Consider the following 17,554-nt stretch of genomic DNA (forward strand, 5'->3'; position numbering starts at 1 on the left):
TGACACAATTCTGAATGTTTTAGGTAAACTCAGGCCTACACAACACCTGGCTCCCAGGGATCCTGCATGGTTCCTCTCTCCAGCAGTGCCAGACAGGGCTGGGGGAGAGAGTGATTCACCCCAGAGCCCATGCAGAAACCCTGTGTTTTCTCACAGAAATCCACACAAGCTCTGCTGCTCCTAAATAACCAGGAATGTGACCCCCCCCTTTGGTGTAGCAGTACATATAAAAATGTCCCTTTGGACTTCAGAGTTGCCTCAGTGAAACCAGGACCAGAATTTTATTTAATACTGCAAAAGCAGCACTGGTTACAAGTTTTTTTTGCCTATATATATTTAAAAACCACCTTTTTACAATAATGGGCTGGATTGCAGTTGAAAAGAAATTTTGGAATCTTTACAGTGATAGCTGTAAGTTGCTCACAGAATGAAACTTGAAACTAATATCATATATTCAAAAACCTCCCCAACTGAATGACTGCCACTGTCAATAAGTATTTACATCACCACAGAAAATGAGACAAGCTGAAGAAAAATATTGTTGTCACCTAAAAATCACAACGAGACCACTACAGACCTGCATATATGTGGGATATTTCAGCTTGAAATGCCCATTTCTTGAAAAATTTTTCAGTGTCCATGTTCTATTTGGGCCACATTTGGTGGGTGCTATGGTTACAGGGAAAGTACAGAGCATTTTGGAAGGTACAAAGGCTTTTCCTTATTTTGTTGAATGCAAGATTTTTAGAGTTTTTCTATTTTTATTTCTCTAGGCTATATCTGGTCTTAAATTTCAAGAGAATTTTCAAAAGTAATCAGTACATATCAGAAAAACGCTATAAAACCTATTTATTTTTTGCCTACAATTGGACTCCTATCTCATAATCATCAGACTCCAGCAGGTAAAAATTTGCAGAAGTACAATCCCCATATTTATCAAGTAGTTACAGCAGGAAATAATTTTCAGTGACATGCAGCAGGGATACAAATGGCAAAATAATTTTATTGCAACATTCAGCCCTTCCACACCTAATTCTGAAAACGTATAAAAGGTGGGAGGTTCACATTGCTCTTTCTACCTGCAGGAGCGTCAGCTCTGCAGTCAGGATGAATCTCCCTGTAAGTATGCATGCTTTTCTTCCTTATAAACTGAAACTTTGATCCAAACCCATTCCTTTATCCCTCAGAAGTGCTTCTGCCTCTCTAGAGCACAAAGGCTTTCTCTGGGGACATTTTGCTCCTCCAGAATGAGCAGCTCAGCCCCTGTTCCCAAAGGAGCTGAGGAGGTAAGGATCTTTTCACAGCTTGCCTGTACATGATTCAGAAAGCAGGAAGCCTAATCCATGTCCATCATTGTCAACGCTTTTGCACAACTGGAGCACTGCACTAGTGGATCAACCCCTTCCCTGTAATGCCAGAGCACGAGAAATGGAAAAGCTTTCTCCCCACTCTTGTAAAAATACCTGTGTGTGCCTGCACAGGTCTGAGAAACAACTGCAGATTCAGCTCTTGAAAGAGCAAGTGGGAAATGTGTCTCCTGTGCAGCACCCTGGGGTAAAGCAAGGGTGACTCCCTTTTAGGGCACTGTTGCAATGCCAGGATGAAAGGAGGACCCTTAAACATCAGATTAGGAAAAGGGAAGGAGGATTCTCATGACCGGATTTGTCAGCCAGAGCTGCAGGTACACTTTTGTATTTGATTTTCATTCCAGATTTTGACTGCAGTCCTTCTTGGACTTGTCCTGACTCCAGCCCTTGCTGATTACGTGAGTACAGTGACCAATTTCCACATGAATGGCTGCTCTTTCTATGTTCCCCGCTTCATGAGATCTCCTTGAACCTTTCATTTTCCTAAAGCCTTGGGGAGATAAGCACTTGAAAGCCTAAGTGTTCTTTCATTTGTTTTTCTAGCATCAACAGACAGATATAAGCAAGAAAATCTCCATTGGTGGAGGCTACCAAATTATGACCATCAATAGGAAATGGCTTGTGGCAAGTATTGAGCAAAAGACCAACCATGGGTCCTGGAAAACCATCTGGAACTACGACACGGTGAGTGCAGGGAGCAGGCTTGTTCAGAGCCTGGATGAGGAGACTGCTCACACATTCAGTAAAAGCTGGTTTATTACTTTTTTTGATATGTACGTAACTCCAATATTAATGACTGAAAGAATAAATTCCAAGTGGTCAGTAACTTTCTTTTACAGGGCTTTATGGCAACCAAAGTGCTGCCAGAGAAAGCTTGCTACATTTCCATAATGAACAGAACAGGGATGCCCAGCTTTGATGCACTTCCCCAGCTGGCTGCACACATCAGGGTAAGATTGAAAAGGAGCAGTTACTTGGAAAGTTATAACTAAGGCAAAGTAAACAGATATGCAAGACCTTGCTATTTTCAAAACAAACAGGTACTTTAAAGACCAGGTTCATCACACCTTTAATTAGATATTTTTATCAATTTCAATGACATTTTACAACACTATAACTTTAAACATTTGAAAAATTGGAATACTCTCATTCAGATGCTTCCAGTGGAGGGTTTACATGTTTTGCCAATGTTGTAGCTCACTTAGGTTACTCTTAAAACCTTTATAACAACTAAAACTAGGAGTACGCCTGGAATTAAAGGGACTGGGACACTGATCTTGCTGAATGCTGTTATGTGATGTTTAAAACCAGAATCATCAGAGATCCCCTACGAAGGAAATCACATTCACCCTTGTCAAGACAATTGTTCGTGACCTTGAATCATATGGACCAGACACCTTCTCTATGTGCATCGGACTCACAACTTACGTGGCCTATGAAGTTCACGGTGAGTGCAAGCATGGGAATTGTGTCTCTAAGTGACCTGGTGTTTGTTTCCCTTAGGGAATGACCAAGGCACAATTGCTGCTCTTGCACCTTGAGGTGCACACAAACCAAGGGCTGCAGCAGTTGCACAAAGGGTTTGGCATCTCCGCAGATCAGGACTGCAACAGGGTGGTGTCACAGCCCCCAGAAATGACCCAAACCAAACCCTTACAGCTGCTTTCCACAAAGCTTAAGGGGGCTTCGATTTGGGCCCGGAGTGTTTCAACCCACACCGAGCTACCCTGTAATGCCCAGTCAAGAAAATGAGTCATTCTAAGAACCGCTGTCCTTCAGGGCAGAGCTTGCTGACGAGTGTGATCCAGGCAGCCACCAAACCCCGGTGCTTCACAACACTAAGCCAAGTGGCTTCAATCCCTCGAGGTTTTTCTCAGGGCCAACGATTGGAATTCCCCAGGGCTTTAATGACCTGCACTTGGTAGGATTCTTGCAGAACGTCACAGCCCATATGCCTGGGCCCGTGAACTGCCAGCAGCCTCACCGTGTAATGCCCAGCCATCGGGATTCCCAGGAGCGAGTGCCATAGAGCCCCGATTTCCGCACGGGAAATGCCAAAGGGGTTTCAAGGGCACGTCTTTGTGGGCATTCCTTGCTGAGCCACAGAGCTGGTGCTCTTTGGGCTCTCCAAGGGAATCTGTCCCTCGTACAGCTCAAACATTCCTAGTGCAGCAATCCTTCAGAACCTGCCTGGCTCTGAGCAACACCAGCACCCTCCTGCAGAAAGGCACCCATTGCTATGGAGATGGGCATAAATCAGCTGAGTTGCTGTGGGTACCTTAATTGTAATTTGATCACTTCCAATACAATTTCTTGTACCGATGGGAAAAAAATATATTTGTTTTACATATATCCAAGGAAACTAAGTTTTGCTCAGAGGAGTTAATTCTGAAGCACCATGGAAGTATTCTGAGCCTTCCTGCCAGCTCATTTTCTCCAGCCCATTCATGGAAAGATGTTTTTCAGCTCAGGCTCAGGATGGTGCATTCTGGCATAGCAGGAATGCACCTCCTCACTGCTTGCTTTGCTTTAAGCATTGACTCTGTCACCTGGGAGGGCTCAATGGGATTGAAAAGGAACTGCAATGTGCCAGGTCTTAAGGGCTGTCAGTGAACGCACAGAGCACTTAACAGCATCTTAGTCTATGTCTCATGGTAATTGTTTTTCTTTTCTTGTTTTTAAAGGACCACAATTCAATCTCGGGTCATGCATCAAACTTGAAGTCCTCCAATACCTGGCCCTCACATACTGCCATAACAATAACTATGTGTGAAAATCATACCTTTCTTGAACCTTGTGTGGATGCTCCAGCTGCAGCTTTGCAGCTGCTGTCCAAAGCCAGCCCTGATGGAGTTATTCCCTGGCATCTCCTCTTTCAAGAGGTTCCTTCATGAGGATTGAGTACTGAAACCGATCAATTGGTGAGCAGAGCTATCAATTAAATTCCTTTATCATGGATTAACTCCTTGTTTGTCATTACTCTACCCTTTTTCATCTAAGAATACCTCCACAAAAATATTTTGCCCCGTTTGAGCCCTTCAAATGCTCTTTTCATTGCCAGCTCTCGATTCACAATGCACACCCAGAGATCTGGGCAAGCCCTTTCCTCCATCTGCAAGGCAGCCATACCAAAAACCCACTGGTACCACTTTGGGTACTTGAAATAATCTGAGGTAGCCCGTGCCAAGGATGAATGGAGCCTCCTGGCCAGGCACAGTGGGGTGCTTTTGCCACTCATTCCCAGTCAGGCTGATTTCTGAAACCAGGACACCTTCTTAGACTATGGTGGCACTATTCCCTGTGACATCTTCTTCTATTTTATTTACTATATTACAAGTAATATATTTTCATCTGTGTGCTTAGTGTAACACTCTGCAGGGAAGAGTTCCATCCGTGCACAGAGTTAGCAGCCCCTGTTAAAAAAGCTGGTGGAACAAACTTGACTCACCAAAAAAATTACGCATTGCAGACTTACATGTTACAGCAGAGGCAAATAAAATCACAGAGGGAAAAGTCAGATTAAAGCAAGAGACAAGGGAGCTCTTGATCCCTTGAAAAATTAGAGCAGTCCAGGGACGTAAAGAATCCTCTTGGCCACTGAGTGTCAGCCTCGAGTTGCACAACTGAGTTGGAAAAGTCACCCAACTCCCATCCAGAGGAGTCCGCTATCCCACAGCACCGGGAGAGTGTCGTGGTGCCAGGACCAGCACAGCTGTGCTGAATTACAGCACTCAGAGATACAGCCAGTGACTAAGGACGTGTCTACACGGAGCAGGAATTCCTGTGCAGCGAGAATTTAATTGTGAGAATAACACTGGGTGGTGTAGGGAGCTTCCACACGGTGCTGAAACAGCTTCCTGATGCCCCCTGCAAAACAGGGAACGTGATTTTTAGACCTTGACAAAAGCCATTACCCACCATGTAGGTGGTCAGACCTTTGGGAGCCAAAGAGAACCAGCCCCAGAACCACCCAAAGGTGCTCCCAAACCCCAGGGCACCAGCTGGGGCTTAATTACCCTTTGCACAGCTGTGTGCAATTAAAACACCTCGTTATTGGCTCTCACACAAAGACTAGAATGCACTCAGTCTTCCCGAGCACTGGTAGGTCTCTCACACACAACCTGCAATCTTCACATTTTTGTTTCTGGCATTTTTAGTGGGGGGGGGAGGGCAGACAAATTCCAATGCCCCTCCTCTGTCCCACATGAGCTTGAGTGTTGATGCTGCTCTAACCATATCATAAACAAAAATACACACTCGTAAGGCAGGCATATGAAGAGGATCAGTCCTCAAGAAATTCAGAACTGCAGCATAAAGCTCGGTGTTCCACTTTGTCAGCAGCTCCCTCCATCTCAGGGTGCTCCCAGCTTCATCTGATGCTTCATTCCTTGGCTTTTCCCTGAGCTTTCCTGGGCCTTCTGTCAGTCTGAACCCACAGCTACACAAAGAATCTGATCTCCTCCTTCATTCCCTCTTCTTTCCCTCTGCTAACTCCATGCCAAAGTTATTTTCCTGAGGTACAGCTTTTTCTTTGTTTTGTTTGGGTTTTTTTTTAACTTGAAGTATTTGTTCATCTCAGAGCCAGTGAGAAACAAATGGAAGAGATTATCACTCTGCTTTTAACCTCTAGGCAGACAGAGATCCCAAGCCGATGACAACAAGACATATCTGGCTGTGGCCAGGAGTCTTAGCCATACCTCAGATCTGAAGCTGGCTTAAGTATTTCCAAAATTTTTTCAAACCAGCACATCAGTCTCTAAAGGGGAAGCTTTTCTTCTACCCTTCTGTGTTTTACATCCTTCATTGAGCTCATTTTCTTTTAAAATATACACACACACACAACAAGAGAACCCACAGACCATTCTCATCCCCTTCCTTAGGGCAGCACAACGTTCAAATACACACACAAAACTCTCCATGCCCAGCCCCAGGATTTGGGTAACTCCACTTTGTAACTACAAACTGATTTGGCCCAGAATAGCTGTATAAAACTTTAAAATCCCCAAACCTTACTCGCTCACCTTGCACCCTTGCTGGCCACAGGAGCTACAGCTCTGTGCTTTGACATCTCCAGCAGCCTCCCCTGGGAGGGTTTGAGCACCCAGATCCCCTGGATCTGCAGACCAGCAGGTGACTGCTCCATCTTTTTCACAGCTACCCATAAAACATCTGTTTCTGCTCCTGTCTAGCCCTGTACAAGCTTTGCTTCCAAGGGATCTCCAAGGGACCAGAGCTGCAGCTTTGACCAGGATTTGACAGCAGGACTGAGGAGGTTCCATCTGCCCGCGTCTCTGTTACCCATACTGGGGGTGATGGAGCCGGGGCACTGCTGAGCATGGCCAGGTGTGGGAGGGAGAACACTCCCAAAGTTTGGATGATCAGTGCACCAAGGTGGCTGATACGTGTGGCACTCGGACATTTTCACTTCTGTCACAATCTGTTACCACAGTTTGTCGCTTTCCCTTGCACCCCACCCTGCTGCTTTCTCTGGTCTTCCTTCAGATTATTTGCTTTCGTGAAGGATGTTTTAAAGGCAAATTCAATGCTTTAAGCAGTGCAGGGCAGCTGGAAAGCCTGAGCCAGGTGCATTGCATCCCCTGAACCCCCCACTGAAGCTGCTCCACTCACCAGGTGTTGGCACTTAGGCGGATGGGTTTGCTGGTCTGGCCTGAGGGTCTGTGAGGGAAGTTTGGGAGCTCCCACTCCCGGTACGTCCAGTTTAGCTTTTACTGGCACAGGGGTTCCTTTTGAGCTGTCCTGCTCTGGTTTTAGATCCTGTGGTGTGCTTGTGGAAGGAGGTAGGAGAGGTGAGTGTAGATTAATTTACATTTTCCATTGAGTTTTCTTGGAGGAGGAAGAGTTTAGGCTTTAGAGGTTGAAATGAGTTTGGTGAGGATGGTGAGTTGGCGCAGACTGCTTCATAAGCACAGGCACTGCTGAGTATTCCTCAGGACTGAGAAAATGCAAGGCATGATGCCTGGCATGGCTTTTCACTCTTGTGAAGCTGCCCTGGGTATTTAAAGGTCTTTAAACTCAGAGGGTGCCTATGTGGGAAACAAAGATGTAGGGACAGGACAAGGGTGAGTAGCCTTAAACTGGGAGAGGGCAGGGTTAGATGGGATAGCGGCAAGGAATTCCCGCTGTGAAGGTGGGGAGGGGCTGGGATGGAATTCCCAGAGGAGCTGTGGCTGCCCCTGGATCCCTGGCAGTGCCCAAGGCCAGGTTGGACGGGGCTTGGAGCACCCTGGGGCAGTGGAAGGTGTCCCTGCCATGGCAGGGGTGGGCTGGGATGAACTTTAGGTCCCTCCCAACCCAGGCCAGGCTGTGATTTCCTGCTGGGTGCCTGCTGTGAGCACTCGGCCTCTGTCCTGCTACCTGCAGCTGCTGTGGGGTGTTAACGTGCTCAGTGCACAAATATGCTGAAAAGCAGACTCTGCTCGGCCCGAGCTTTGGCCACGAGATGGCATTCTCTGAGCTTCTTTTGCTGAGGAAAAGTAGAGCTTGCCATCTTTAATAATAACAATAATAATTAAGGGGGGGGGAAGCCACAAACCCTCCCTGTATTTTCTGAAGTCTGTGACAAAGCAAGATTTGTGAGGAGGCTGCTCCTGCTCTTGCCAAACAATGGTGCTGCGTTCCGAGAGCTGCAAGGGAGACTGAGGGTCAAGTCCCTTTAAAAAAAAAAAGTGAAATACAGTATTGTGCATCTTGAAATCTGAAACCAAGAAACAGAAGTGCAAGGGAAACAAGGGGGAAAGTCTTGCAATTTCTGTGGACAACTGTTGCAAGTGGAGTTTTGAGGAATACAACATACATATATATATTTAAAGGTCATTGAATGGCTTTTGTGGAGAAACCTGTGAAATAAAGGAGCCTTGGAAGAAGAGATTTCTTTTTCTCCTCCTCTCTGGATATAATGGCCATTGCAAAGCAAAGCATCTTGAGATTTGGCTTCAAATGTGTCTTCCTAGCAATTTTTACACTCACCTGTGATGGACACGGCGGAAAGAGAGAGAATGGTGGTCCTGCCTGCTACGGAGGATTTGATTTGTATTTCATTCTGGACAAGTAAGTCAGTCCTACTTTGTTCTTTTTCACAGAGTTCTTTCACTAGGCAGGAACCGGAACGGCACATGCTGATATCGAGGAGGTTTTATTTGGATTTTGGTTTTGTAGAAGTCACTGCGTCCCCGAGGGACCTCTGAAACTCCCGACTGCTTGCTTTGTTATTGTTGTGGTAACTTCTTCGATAGGTCCAGTGCCTAAACCCCGTTGTGCTCTGTAAATCACATCCTTATAAATTTTCCCGACGCGGGAGCTTTGTGTGTACTCGAACTCGAGTGCGCACTCGAGTTTCTTCAAACAGCGCCTGGGAGCGGGGCAGCCCCAGGTCCGCTCCGGTTTTCCCGTGAGCCGGGGAGCTCGGGGCTCTCAGGACAGCGGGGCGTGCGGGGTTATTCCTGCAGCCCCGGCTCCAGGGCTGAGAACGTGGAGGAAGCGCTCGCCAGCCTGGAGCCGTGCCCGGGCCCCCTCTGCCCCCCGAACCCCTCTGCCCTCAGGGCCGTGCCCGGGCCGTGCCCTCAGCCCCCCGGGCCATGCCCGAGCCCCCTCAGCCCCCCGGGCCGTGCCCTCAGCCCCCCGGGCCGTGCCCTCAGCCCCCCGGGCCGTGCCGAGCCCCCTCAGCCCCCCGGGCCGTGCCCTCAGCCCCCCGGGCCGTGCCCTCAACCCCCCGGGCCGTGCCCTCAGCCCCCCGGGCCATGCCCGAGCCCCCTCTGCCCCCGAACCCCCTCAGCCCCCCGGGCCGTGCCCTCAGCCCCCCGGGCCATGCCCGAACCCCCTCAGCCCCCCGGGCCGTGCCCTCAGCCCCCCGGGCCGTGCCCGAGCCCCCTCTGCCCCCCGAACCCCCTCAGCCCCCCGGGCCGTGCCCTCAGCCCCCTCTGCCCCCCGAACCCCCTCTGCCCCCGGGCCCCTCTGCCCCGAGCAGCGATCGAAGGTAAAACCCAGCCCAGAGCGGGGCTGCTCCCTTCGGAAGGGGCTGAATTCAGCTGCCGGGATGGAGAATAGCTAGAGTGCCTCATTTAAAGAGAGCTTTATTTTCTGTCGCTGAGTCACACTTTCTTTGTTTCCTCTGTTAATCAAATGCATATTTACTGTTTAGCTGTTTGTACTGAAGGTAACTTCCCACCCCGCTTTTTCATCGCTAATTGTGACACTGTCATCTCCTTGGCACTGTCAGAGTGCTGCTTTTTTCAGATGTGGATGGAGCAATGTGGAGTCATTTTGTGCTGAGCTTTGGAAAGCTTCATACTAAAGCAATACAACAATTTAAAAAAACCCCCAAACTTAAAAAATACTAGCTGAAATGATTGTCCTGATTTTCTTGATCAAGAACAGTTATTTGGAACCAAAGGCTTGGAAATACTGGAGATTATGCCTGCCAGAGCCATGGCACTGACATTAATAACCATAAATTTCACAGACAGGAAAGTATTTGCAAGTTGCCAAAAGTGCTCACAGACGAAGTTTCTGACTGATCCTCTTGAGTGTTTTGCAGTAGCTCCCACATTCCATTAGTATAAATGACTTGGAATTACATAACCCTTTATTACAAAATATTGGGTAAAAATCTAAGACCGAGACAGTGGCTGCTTCAGTGTGCCAGTTGTCCTGATGCTCTAGGGGGAAGGATTTATTTATTTTATTCAGTGGAAAGATCTACCTGGCTTATTCATTTTGCTGCTCTTCAGTTATTAGTTGGAATAACTCTATTGCTACAAATGGAAAAATCCCAAACCTAAACAAACCCAGAGCATGATTTGTACTGCAGAGAGCTTTTGTCAACTGCATTTCCCTGGAAGATGAAGCAGGATTGAAGGTTTTCTCAAATCTCATGGATGTGCTGTGTTAATGTAACTTTGGCAGACCCTTAATTCAAATTCTGTGCTGTTCCCTCACTAAAATCCATGACTTCTGAGCCTCGCTCACGGGATTATGGATTTGGGTGGAAACACAAGCCTTGGCACAAACTTTAAAGCAGGCAGGCTGGCCCCAGTGTATGTATCAAGGTATCCAACAAAAATCCTGCTTTGACAGTTGCAGAATTCCTGTTTCTGGGATTTTTCTGCTGCAGAAATGAACAGGATCTGATGTAAAAATTTCCTTGGTCTCCAGTGGAATTTGGAGGAGCGTTGTGGTTTTTCAGCTGTTCCTGAGTACAATACACCATGGGGCCTGGTTGTTTAACCTCTGAGGAGAGATTTATTGTGGTGGAGTTGGTTATCCCGTAGCCTTTAACACTTCCATGGAATCATAGAATGGTTTGAGTTGGAAAGGTCTTTACAGATCATCTGGTTCCGCCTCATGCCATGGACAGGGAACCTTTCACAGGCCATGGCGCTTGTCTTTGGATTGCAAAATCTCAAACTGCATCTATTTTCTCAATTTAGTCTCAAGCTGTGTGTTATTTAGAGTAGCTATTTGATGTTTGGAGTAGCTACTTGCTCTTTAGAGTAGCTATTTGTTGTTTCAGGTACCCTTGTGTGCCCTTTGCTGTTTGGGTTCTGAAGGAATTCTGCAGGAGTAACACCTGAGTCTTCTCAGCAGCCTTCTGCTGCAGCCTGTGTGTGTCACAGGGATCGTTCCTGTGGTGGGCAGATAATGGGGGGTTCCTGCCCACGTGCAGAAAACACGCAAGGAACTGTACGTGTGTGAAAGAAATCTTGGCTCTGAGAGGTCCTTGGCAAAATGAAGCAAGGAATCCAAGCTGTTTCCTGTGATCCCTTCCTCATCCAGCCAGGTAGTGGATCTGTTTTTAACCAGTTGCACTAAGTGAAGCTCCTGCTCTGGAGAGGCTGATGTTTGTTCCTTTGAGAGTAGCTTGAGTAGCTGTAGTTACTGCCACTTAAGCAGGATTCCAAGTCCAGATTTGCACTCAGAGTGTGGAAGACACAGGGCCCCGATGGGATGGGAACAGGCAGACCCCAGGCAGGGAGCGTGAGCCTCAGGATCTGCTCCTTTCCCTGGGGAAGTGAGCCCCGGAGCAGAGCTCCCCACAGCACTCACAGAGCTGCAGAATGCTCCAGCTGCTCTCAGAGGAACAAACACAGGGAATGGTGACACTCAGTGTCTGCAGAAAGAGATTCAAAACCATCTCTGCTCTTCTTTGACCAGCGAGTGATTCCCTGGGTTTCTTTCCAGGGTCACAGGCCTGCATCCAGAGCGAGGTGTGCATTTTGTTGGGATGGCAGGGGCTTGCAAGATGTGGAGGGATGGTTTTCCTCTGTGTTAGCATGAGGGCTGAGGGATGCCAGCAAGGCAGGGTGGAGAAATTTGTGCATTTTTGTGTCTTTTTGCTTGTTGCCTGAAGGAACGTAATTAACTCCCAAGTCTGCCAAGGGCAGGCAATTGCAGCGAGCTGAGCTCATGTGTGAAATCCTTGCCAGTCAGGACCTGTGGATGTGTTTTTTACCCAGTGATGCATCTTAGATAACCATTCCTTGGTAAAAGGAATGGGCAGGAGCTTCCTTCCAGCCAGGATCCAGTGTGTGCCTGCAGCACTCTGTGCCTTATCTGCTGACTGATGTAAATGAAGTCCACGGCTACTTGTTTATTAGTTGGTTTGTTGCATACCCCCTACCAGCCAGGAGGAGAAGGATGTTCTTGGACTGAGACTGGGCTTAGAGGCTTGTCCTGCCCTGAACTGAGCCTCTGTGGACCCTGTGACCTCCAGTGTTTGGCAGTGTCCTCGGTGAGCTGTCTCCTGTGAAGTGTGGCACGCGATAATAGCGTTTCCTCAAAGAATTGCATCATCTCTCAGACATCTCTGTGCTATGGAGGGCTTTCAGAATTGCTCCTGAAGTATTTGGAAAGACAAAGGACACTTTTTGGCTCATTTGTGTTATTTTTGAAGAGCTCAATAAAGAGATGCTGCACAACTTCTGAGCTAAATGTCATCTCTGAGAGCCAAGAGACTTCCTGGAGTTAGTCCAAAGCCATGAAAGCTTAAGGAGATTTTTCGATCAATATCAGCCTCTGAACCAAGTGTCTTTATGTCCTTTGGTCAGCTGCAGAGCACATAACACATGTGAGGCCTCAATGCAAGAGTGTGGCCTTGGTTCTGTGACTCTCCTAGTTTGTGAACTGAATAAACCCCTGGGTATTCTGAGAAGGTGCAACAGCAGAAGTGGAAAAGTGGAGTCTAAAATGTGCAAAAAAGACCAAGTCTAGGGAGGTTTGAGTTGCTGCAGCTTTGGGTTCTGGAGCATCTTGTCCCAGTGAGAAGGGGGAAGGCACCTGCTGAAGGCAGGGCTTGGCCAGAGCGTGGCTGGAGCCACTGCAGTGTCTCTCTCTACACTTGCATTCCCTTTGGATGTGCAGAATGCCAGTGGAGCTGACCACAGAATGGATCACTCTCTTGTTAAAGAGAACAGTTTACTTAGGTTTAATTTCCATTTATTGGGCCCTCTCCAGAAGAGATTTTGGCATCCTCACGATGAGCCTTTTCTTAATTTGCAAGTTTATAGCATCAACCATTCAGCTGCAAAGCATTGGCTCGCTGATCTTCTTGTTTCTTTTGGGAATATGAAGAGAGAACTATTTGAAAATTGGCTTTTCTTATCTTACAGTTAGACTCTAGAAATGCTTGTCCTACTCAGAGTTCTTGGCCTGCCTCACTGTACAAGGGAAGTCTTTCACAGTGTGGCTGCGGAATGATGCAGCTCGAGGAGGTGGACACCGTGGGCTAATGCTGGTTTTGTAAACGTTGCACTGACTGCAGAAAGGTTGGTGGTATTGGGTTTGTCCATTTTATGCCAAGTGAAGAATGTAAGAAGTCTGAAGTGTGTTTCAGAAAATGCATTTTATGTACAAGGAGTGCTTTTTTCAAGTGCAGACCTGGGCATTTCTGGCCCCTGACACCAGAGGGAGAAATGAACTCCAGGCAGACGGAGCTGTCTGGCTCAGGTGGGAATTGCTGTGCAGGAAGGAATGATGTGTGGTCAGCAAAAGTGTGAACACTGTTTTTGTTAGAGCTGTTACAGCTTGCTCTGGTAGAGTTGGGGAAAAACTGGACTGCAGACTATTCCAGTGATCCCACTCCAGGGCCTTGGGAACTGAGCAGAAATCATCCTCCCTTTATGGATAGAGTGGGTTTGGTTTTATGATTGCAGCAGTGGTAAGAAGTTTCATTAAAATAGGCATTTAACTTCTGCTGCTCCTGAACTTGAGGTGTGTTAATGGATACCTGGGAAGATCTCATGGAAAAAGAGCTGTAACTGGTGGTGTTCCAGAGGGCAGGAAGATGGGACTGCTGGTGGGACAGCACTGTGAGGACGATGAAGTGGAGGAGGTGCAGCAGCAGCTGAATTTGTATCTGTGTGAAGAACTAAAAAGCACTGCTCACCTGTAGAAACTGCCCAAACCACCTCAGACCAGCAGAACGAGAGCTGGAAAAGCAAACGCTTCCCAGCATGTGCTGTGGACTCATCGACTGGCACATCTCTGGTGGGAACTGAGCCACTGGGTTTTGAGCTTTATTCTGGCAAGCACTCTTTTCAGAAATGCAGGACTCCAGAGCCACGGGAAGTGTCAGGGCTCGGTGTGACATCCTGCACACCTGATGTGGCTGGGTGTCCTTCCCAGCTGCAAGAGTCATTTGAGGGGATGATCAGCTTTTGCTCAGGGGGGAAGAAACAACCCAAGGCTAAGGGGGCTTCCAGGGCAGTGTCCTGCTGCCAGAGTTCTCCCTTAACGTGGAGAGTGGTGTGGTCACTTTACCTGATGGCTGGGAGGAGGTTGGGCAGGGGCTGCTGGTCCCAGCTCCACGTGTCTGCTACCAGAAGGGTCCAGAGACGTGGGAAACTTCACTGAGGTGTGTTTTTTGGGAGGTGGATGTACGGTCTAAAGTGACACTTGTTTAATTGAAGCAAGGACAAATTGGTTTATGATTATCAAAGCCTTGGCTTTCCGTGTCTTCTGGAGACTGACGCGACCCTTGCTATAAAGTCAAGTGTTTCTTTCATGCCTCACATAAGGACAATCAATACTGATTTTCCAGGCCAGTTCTAGGAAATGATTTGGGCTATTTGGCATTGCTGGGACTGGAGTGCCTGTGGTGTCCAAGGTCTCAGAGTTATCCCATACATCCAAGGGGAATTTGCACCTGGGGCTGAGCTTTGTGTGTCTCTGTTCTATCAATTTACAGTTTGGATGGGGCAGGAGCTCAGTTTCCTGTCTGAGAGCGAGTCCTGTTGTACCTCACCCCTCATCTCCTATGATGCCAGTTTTCCCACTGTCTGTGGTTTAATTGGTTTGTCAAGACCTTTGCTACTGGTGCTCCCTTAGCCCTCTTTGGCACACGTTTGTGTGGAGAACAAGCCATGGTGTCATGTCCTGGTCTGACGAAAAAGAGCCAAGAAATAATTCAGCACTAGGAGCACTTGCTTATGATCACGCCTGCTCTGCCATCTGTCCCACCCTGAGCAGGGTGTCTGTAAGGCCATCCTCAAACTGATGCTTTTGGGATCTTTGTGCAGCAGGAGCTGGCAGGGTCACAGTTTTTGCACGCTTTTGTACGTGAGCAAAGGTCCTCAGTGCATGGACAGATTGGGGTCATACAGAGAAAGAACAGCTCCAGGAACCGTGGAGCAGGAGGGAAAGGCCAAGGCTCTTCCTGCATGGCTGTGAATGCAAAGCAGGTGTGGGGAAAGGGGGCAGGAAGTGTCTGTGACCCACACAATGAACTCTGCGTGCTTCTCATGCTTCTGCAAAGGCAGCAAGGCCCTGAGCGGCCAGGCTGGGGTGGATGCCCCAGGCTGGGGAAACCTGCTCTGGCTCTGCACTGGCATTGCCAGAGCTGAGGTAGAACAGAACAGCTCAGATGCCTTTTCTTCCTGTGAAGTGAAAAACCATCTCAAATGTTCATCTTTCTTCCTCAGGCTGCAGATCAATGAAGTTTCTGTTAAAGCTGGAATGGTTATTTCCCCAATAAATATTTCTAATTGTACTCAATGAATTAAATAAGTGATGACACATTTATTTTCCAACTCTAGGAAGGAAATTTTTTCCAATATTAATATTCCAGTGTTCATAGAAGTGTTTATGCCAGAAGGGGCATTTTGTGCTGAAAGATTCTGATTAACCTAATTTTTTCCTCGTTCTTACAACATAACGAAGAATAATCCAATCCCATTATAGCCTATGGTTTATTCTCCTGAGGAGCAAAATTAGTTTGTTTTGTCTTTAACTGAGGTGTGAAAGAATTAACCAGAGAAGCTGAGATGTGGACTAAGGTGTTTTACTTTTCATAGATTCTGACACAGTGGAAACACTGGAGAAGTTCAATAATCTGTTCCTCCAACTGCATGCAATTCTCAGAATACACTTGAGCTAAAAGCTCTGTGTAATGGTTTGGAAGTGAGTGGGTGGAATTAATCTGAAACACTGTGCAGAGAGACAGCTCTTCTCTCACATCAGGTTTATTTGGTTAAGGCTGTGTTAAGGTCCAGCCTAGCTGCCACAAGCTACTGCCAAGGGTAGCCTCAAACATTTGCATGGAGTGGGAATTGTTCTTGCTTTTTAAAGTTAAGTGGGAAATGTCAATTACAGTTTGATCTCTCGTTAAAGGAAGAGTATGGGCAGTGAGTGTTGGACAAAATAGAAGCAAATGCCTCACTGAGCAATGTGTGACAGAGCATATGGCTGGGGATACGTCAACTAATGTGTCCTGTAATCACTGTGTCCCTAGATCGGGAAGCGTCCTGCACCACTGGAATGAGATCTATCATTTTGTGGAACACTTGGCCCGCAAGTTCATAAGGTAAGGAGGGCTGCAGGTCCCTGGGTGGCATCTGAGGGGGTGCCTGGGGCTCCCAGTCTCAGCATATGCCACTTCCCACTGGGGGCTGTGGTGGAGAAAGGGCTCTTGATGCTTTTCTCAGATCTCCCATTGACTGCTCTTCCCCAAGTTTCTGTTATGTGGGAAGTGGGGGGAGATAAGCCAATTCTGTTTATTCCTGCCTGCTTTCCACGGATCAAACCTTGTTTCTGTGAGGGAGGGATCCTCCTGTCTCCGAACTGCTGCCCGAGGTACAGACGTTTGGGGCTGCAGGGAGAGCCTGTGGCTGCAGCTTTCAGGCTCTGCATGAGAATCCCTCGGGATAGGGGATGGAATGAGTTGTGACAAACATAACGAGCCTTCCCTCATCTCCGTGGGGACACCAGGGTGCCTTTAAGCCTTTCTGGCTTTAGCAGTCCCAAGGTTGTGATGCAAGTGTTCTTCACGTCTTTTACAAGGATTCCCCACGGTTTCCCTCGACTAAGAAGGCCCAGGGCAAAGTACATTTTCCTGGCCTGCTCGTGTCTTCCATCCTGTTGAGTTGTAACGGGATGGCAGAGTGTCCTGTGTGGTTGTGTTACACACACAGCAAGCTCTGCTCTGCACCACCAAATTAATTCACTGTTTTTTCTCTCCTCTAGCCCTCAGCTGAGGATGTCCTTCATTGTTTTTTCAACTAGAGGGACAATTCTAATGAGGTTAACAGAAGACAGGTAAGAAGAGGTTTAAAGGTCAACAGCAGCTTTTGTGTCCTTGTAGTTTCCTTCACCTTCCTTTCCCAGTGATTTCCAGCCCACTGGGAATGGTGTTGCGGCACCTCTGTGCCTCTCCATTTAATTGGTAGAGTCACATGCCCATGCTCACACACTGGAATGCACTAAGGCCTCTCAGGGCAGAAGTTGCCTTCTTAATTTCAGCTTCTAAATGTCCTTCTGTCAGCTGTCAGGGTTTTAGCTCACACTGGTTTCGTTGAGGGAGTCTGCACTCCCCAGAGATTCAGGCTTTTGTCAGAGAATCAGAGACTCAGTGCTTGTGAAACATCTTCTGGGAGCTTCTGCAAACAAATAGGTGAAGCTCCCTTCCCATTAAAGCAGGCTTGGAAGCCAGAGGTGACACCCACACTCCTGGGATAGAGGGGAACGTGATTTCCTTGAAGGGCTGAAGGTATGTCACAGACAAATGTTTGGGATGGAGTGCAAGGGTGTGGATTTTTTGGCAATAATAGTTTGATTGCCTTGTTTGTGGAGCGTGTTCCTGCCACCCCCTTCTAGACCCCCAAGTTAATCCCAGTAAAATCTATGGGATGGATTTTTTTAAAATTTTATTCTGACTTCCAAGGAGAGCTGGATGAGGT

At 47.6% G+C, this 17,554-nt stretch overlaps 2 protein-coding genes across 2 annotated transcripts in view; both read left to right on the forward strand.

Annotated features, from left to right (window-relative positions):
- Nucleotides 1-1,088: 1,088 nt before the first annotated feature.
- Nucleotides 1,089-4,321, forward strand: GKN1 (gastrokine 1). The gene is made up of 6 exons (XM_010389839.2): nt 1,089-1,119; nt 1,712-1,765; nt 1,911-2,051; nt 2,207-2,317; nt 2,679-2,814; nt 4,052-4,321. Exons 1-6 carry the CDS (start codon nt 1,108-1,110, stop codon nt 4,138-4,140), a joined length of 543 nt encoding a protein of 180 aa, XP_010388141.1. The 5' UTR covers nt 1,089-1,107; the 3' UTR covers nt 4,141-4,321.
- A 3,593-nt stretch (nt 4,322-7,914) lies between these two features.
- Nucleotides 7,915-17,554, forward strand: part of ANTXR1 (ANTXR cell adhesion molecule 1) — a 78,153-nt gene continuing 68,513 nt past the window's right edge. The window contains 3 exon segments of the mRNA XM_039564287.1: nt 7,915-8,435; nt 16,111-16,182; nt 16,842-16,913. Coding sequence (XP_039420221.1) covers nt 8,284-8,435; nt 16,111-16,182; nt 16,842-16,913 — 296 coding nt within the window. The 5' untranslated portion in view covers nt 7,915-8,283.

The sequence above is a fragment of the Corvus cornix genome, chromosome 22, assembly GCF_000738735.6.
Source record: "Corvus cornix cornix isolate S_Up_H32 chromosome 22, ASM73873v5, whole genome shotgun sequence".
Taxonomy (NCBI): Eukaryota; Metazoa; Chordata; class Aves; order Passeriformes; family Corvidae; genus Corvus; species Corvus cornix.

What these genes read in the sequence shown, in the direction of transcription:
- GKN1 (XM_010389839.2), top strand. An exon ending in CCATCTGGAACTACGACACG is followed by an intron (nt 2,052 to 2,206) that starts GTGAGTGCAGGG and finishes TTTCTTTTACAG; the next exon opens with GGCTTTATGGCAACCAAAGT. An exon ending in CGTGGCCTATGAAGTTCACG is followed by an intron (nt 2,815 to 4,051) that starts GTGAGTGCAAGC and finishes TTGTTTTTAAAG; the next exon opens with GACCACAATTCAATCTCGGG.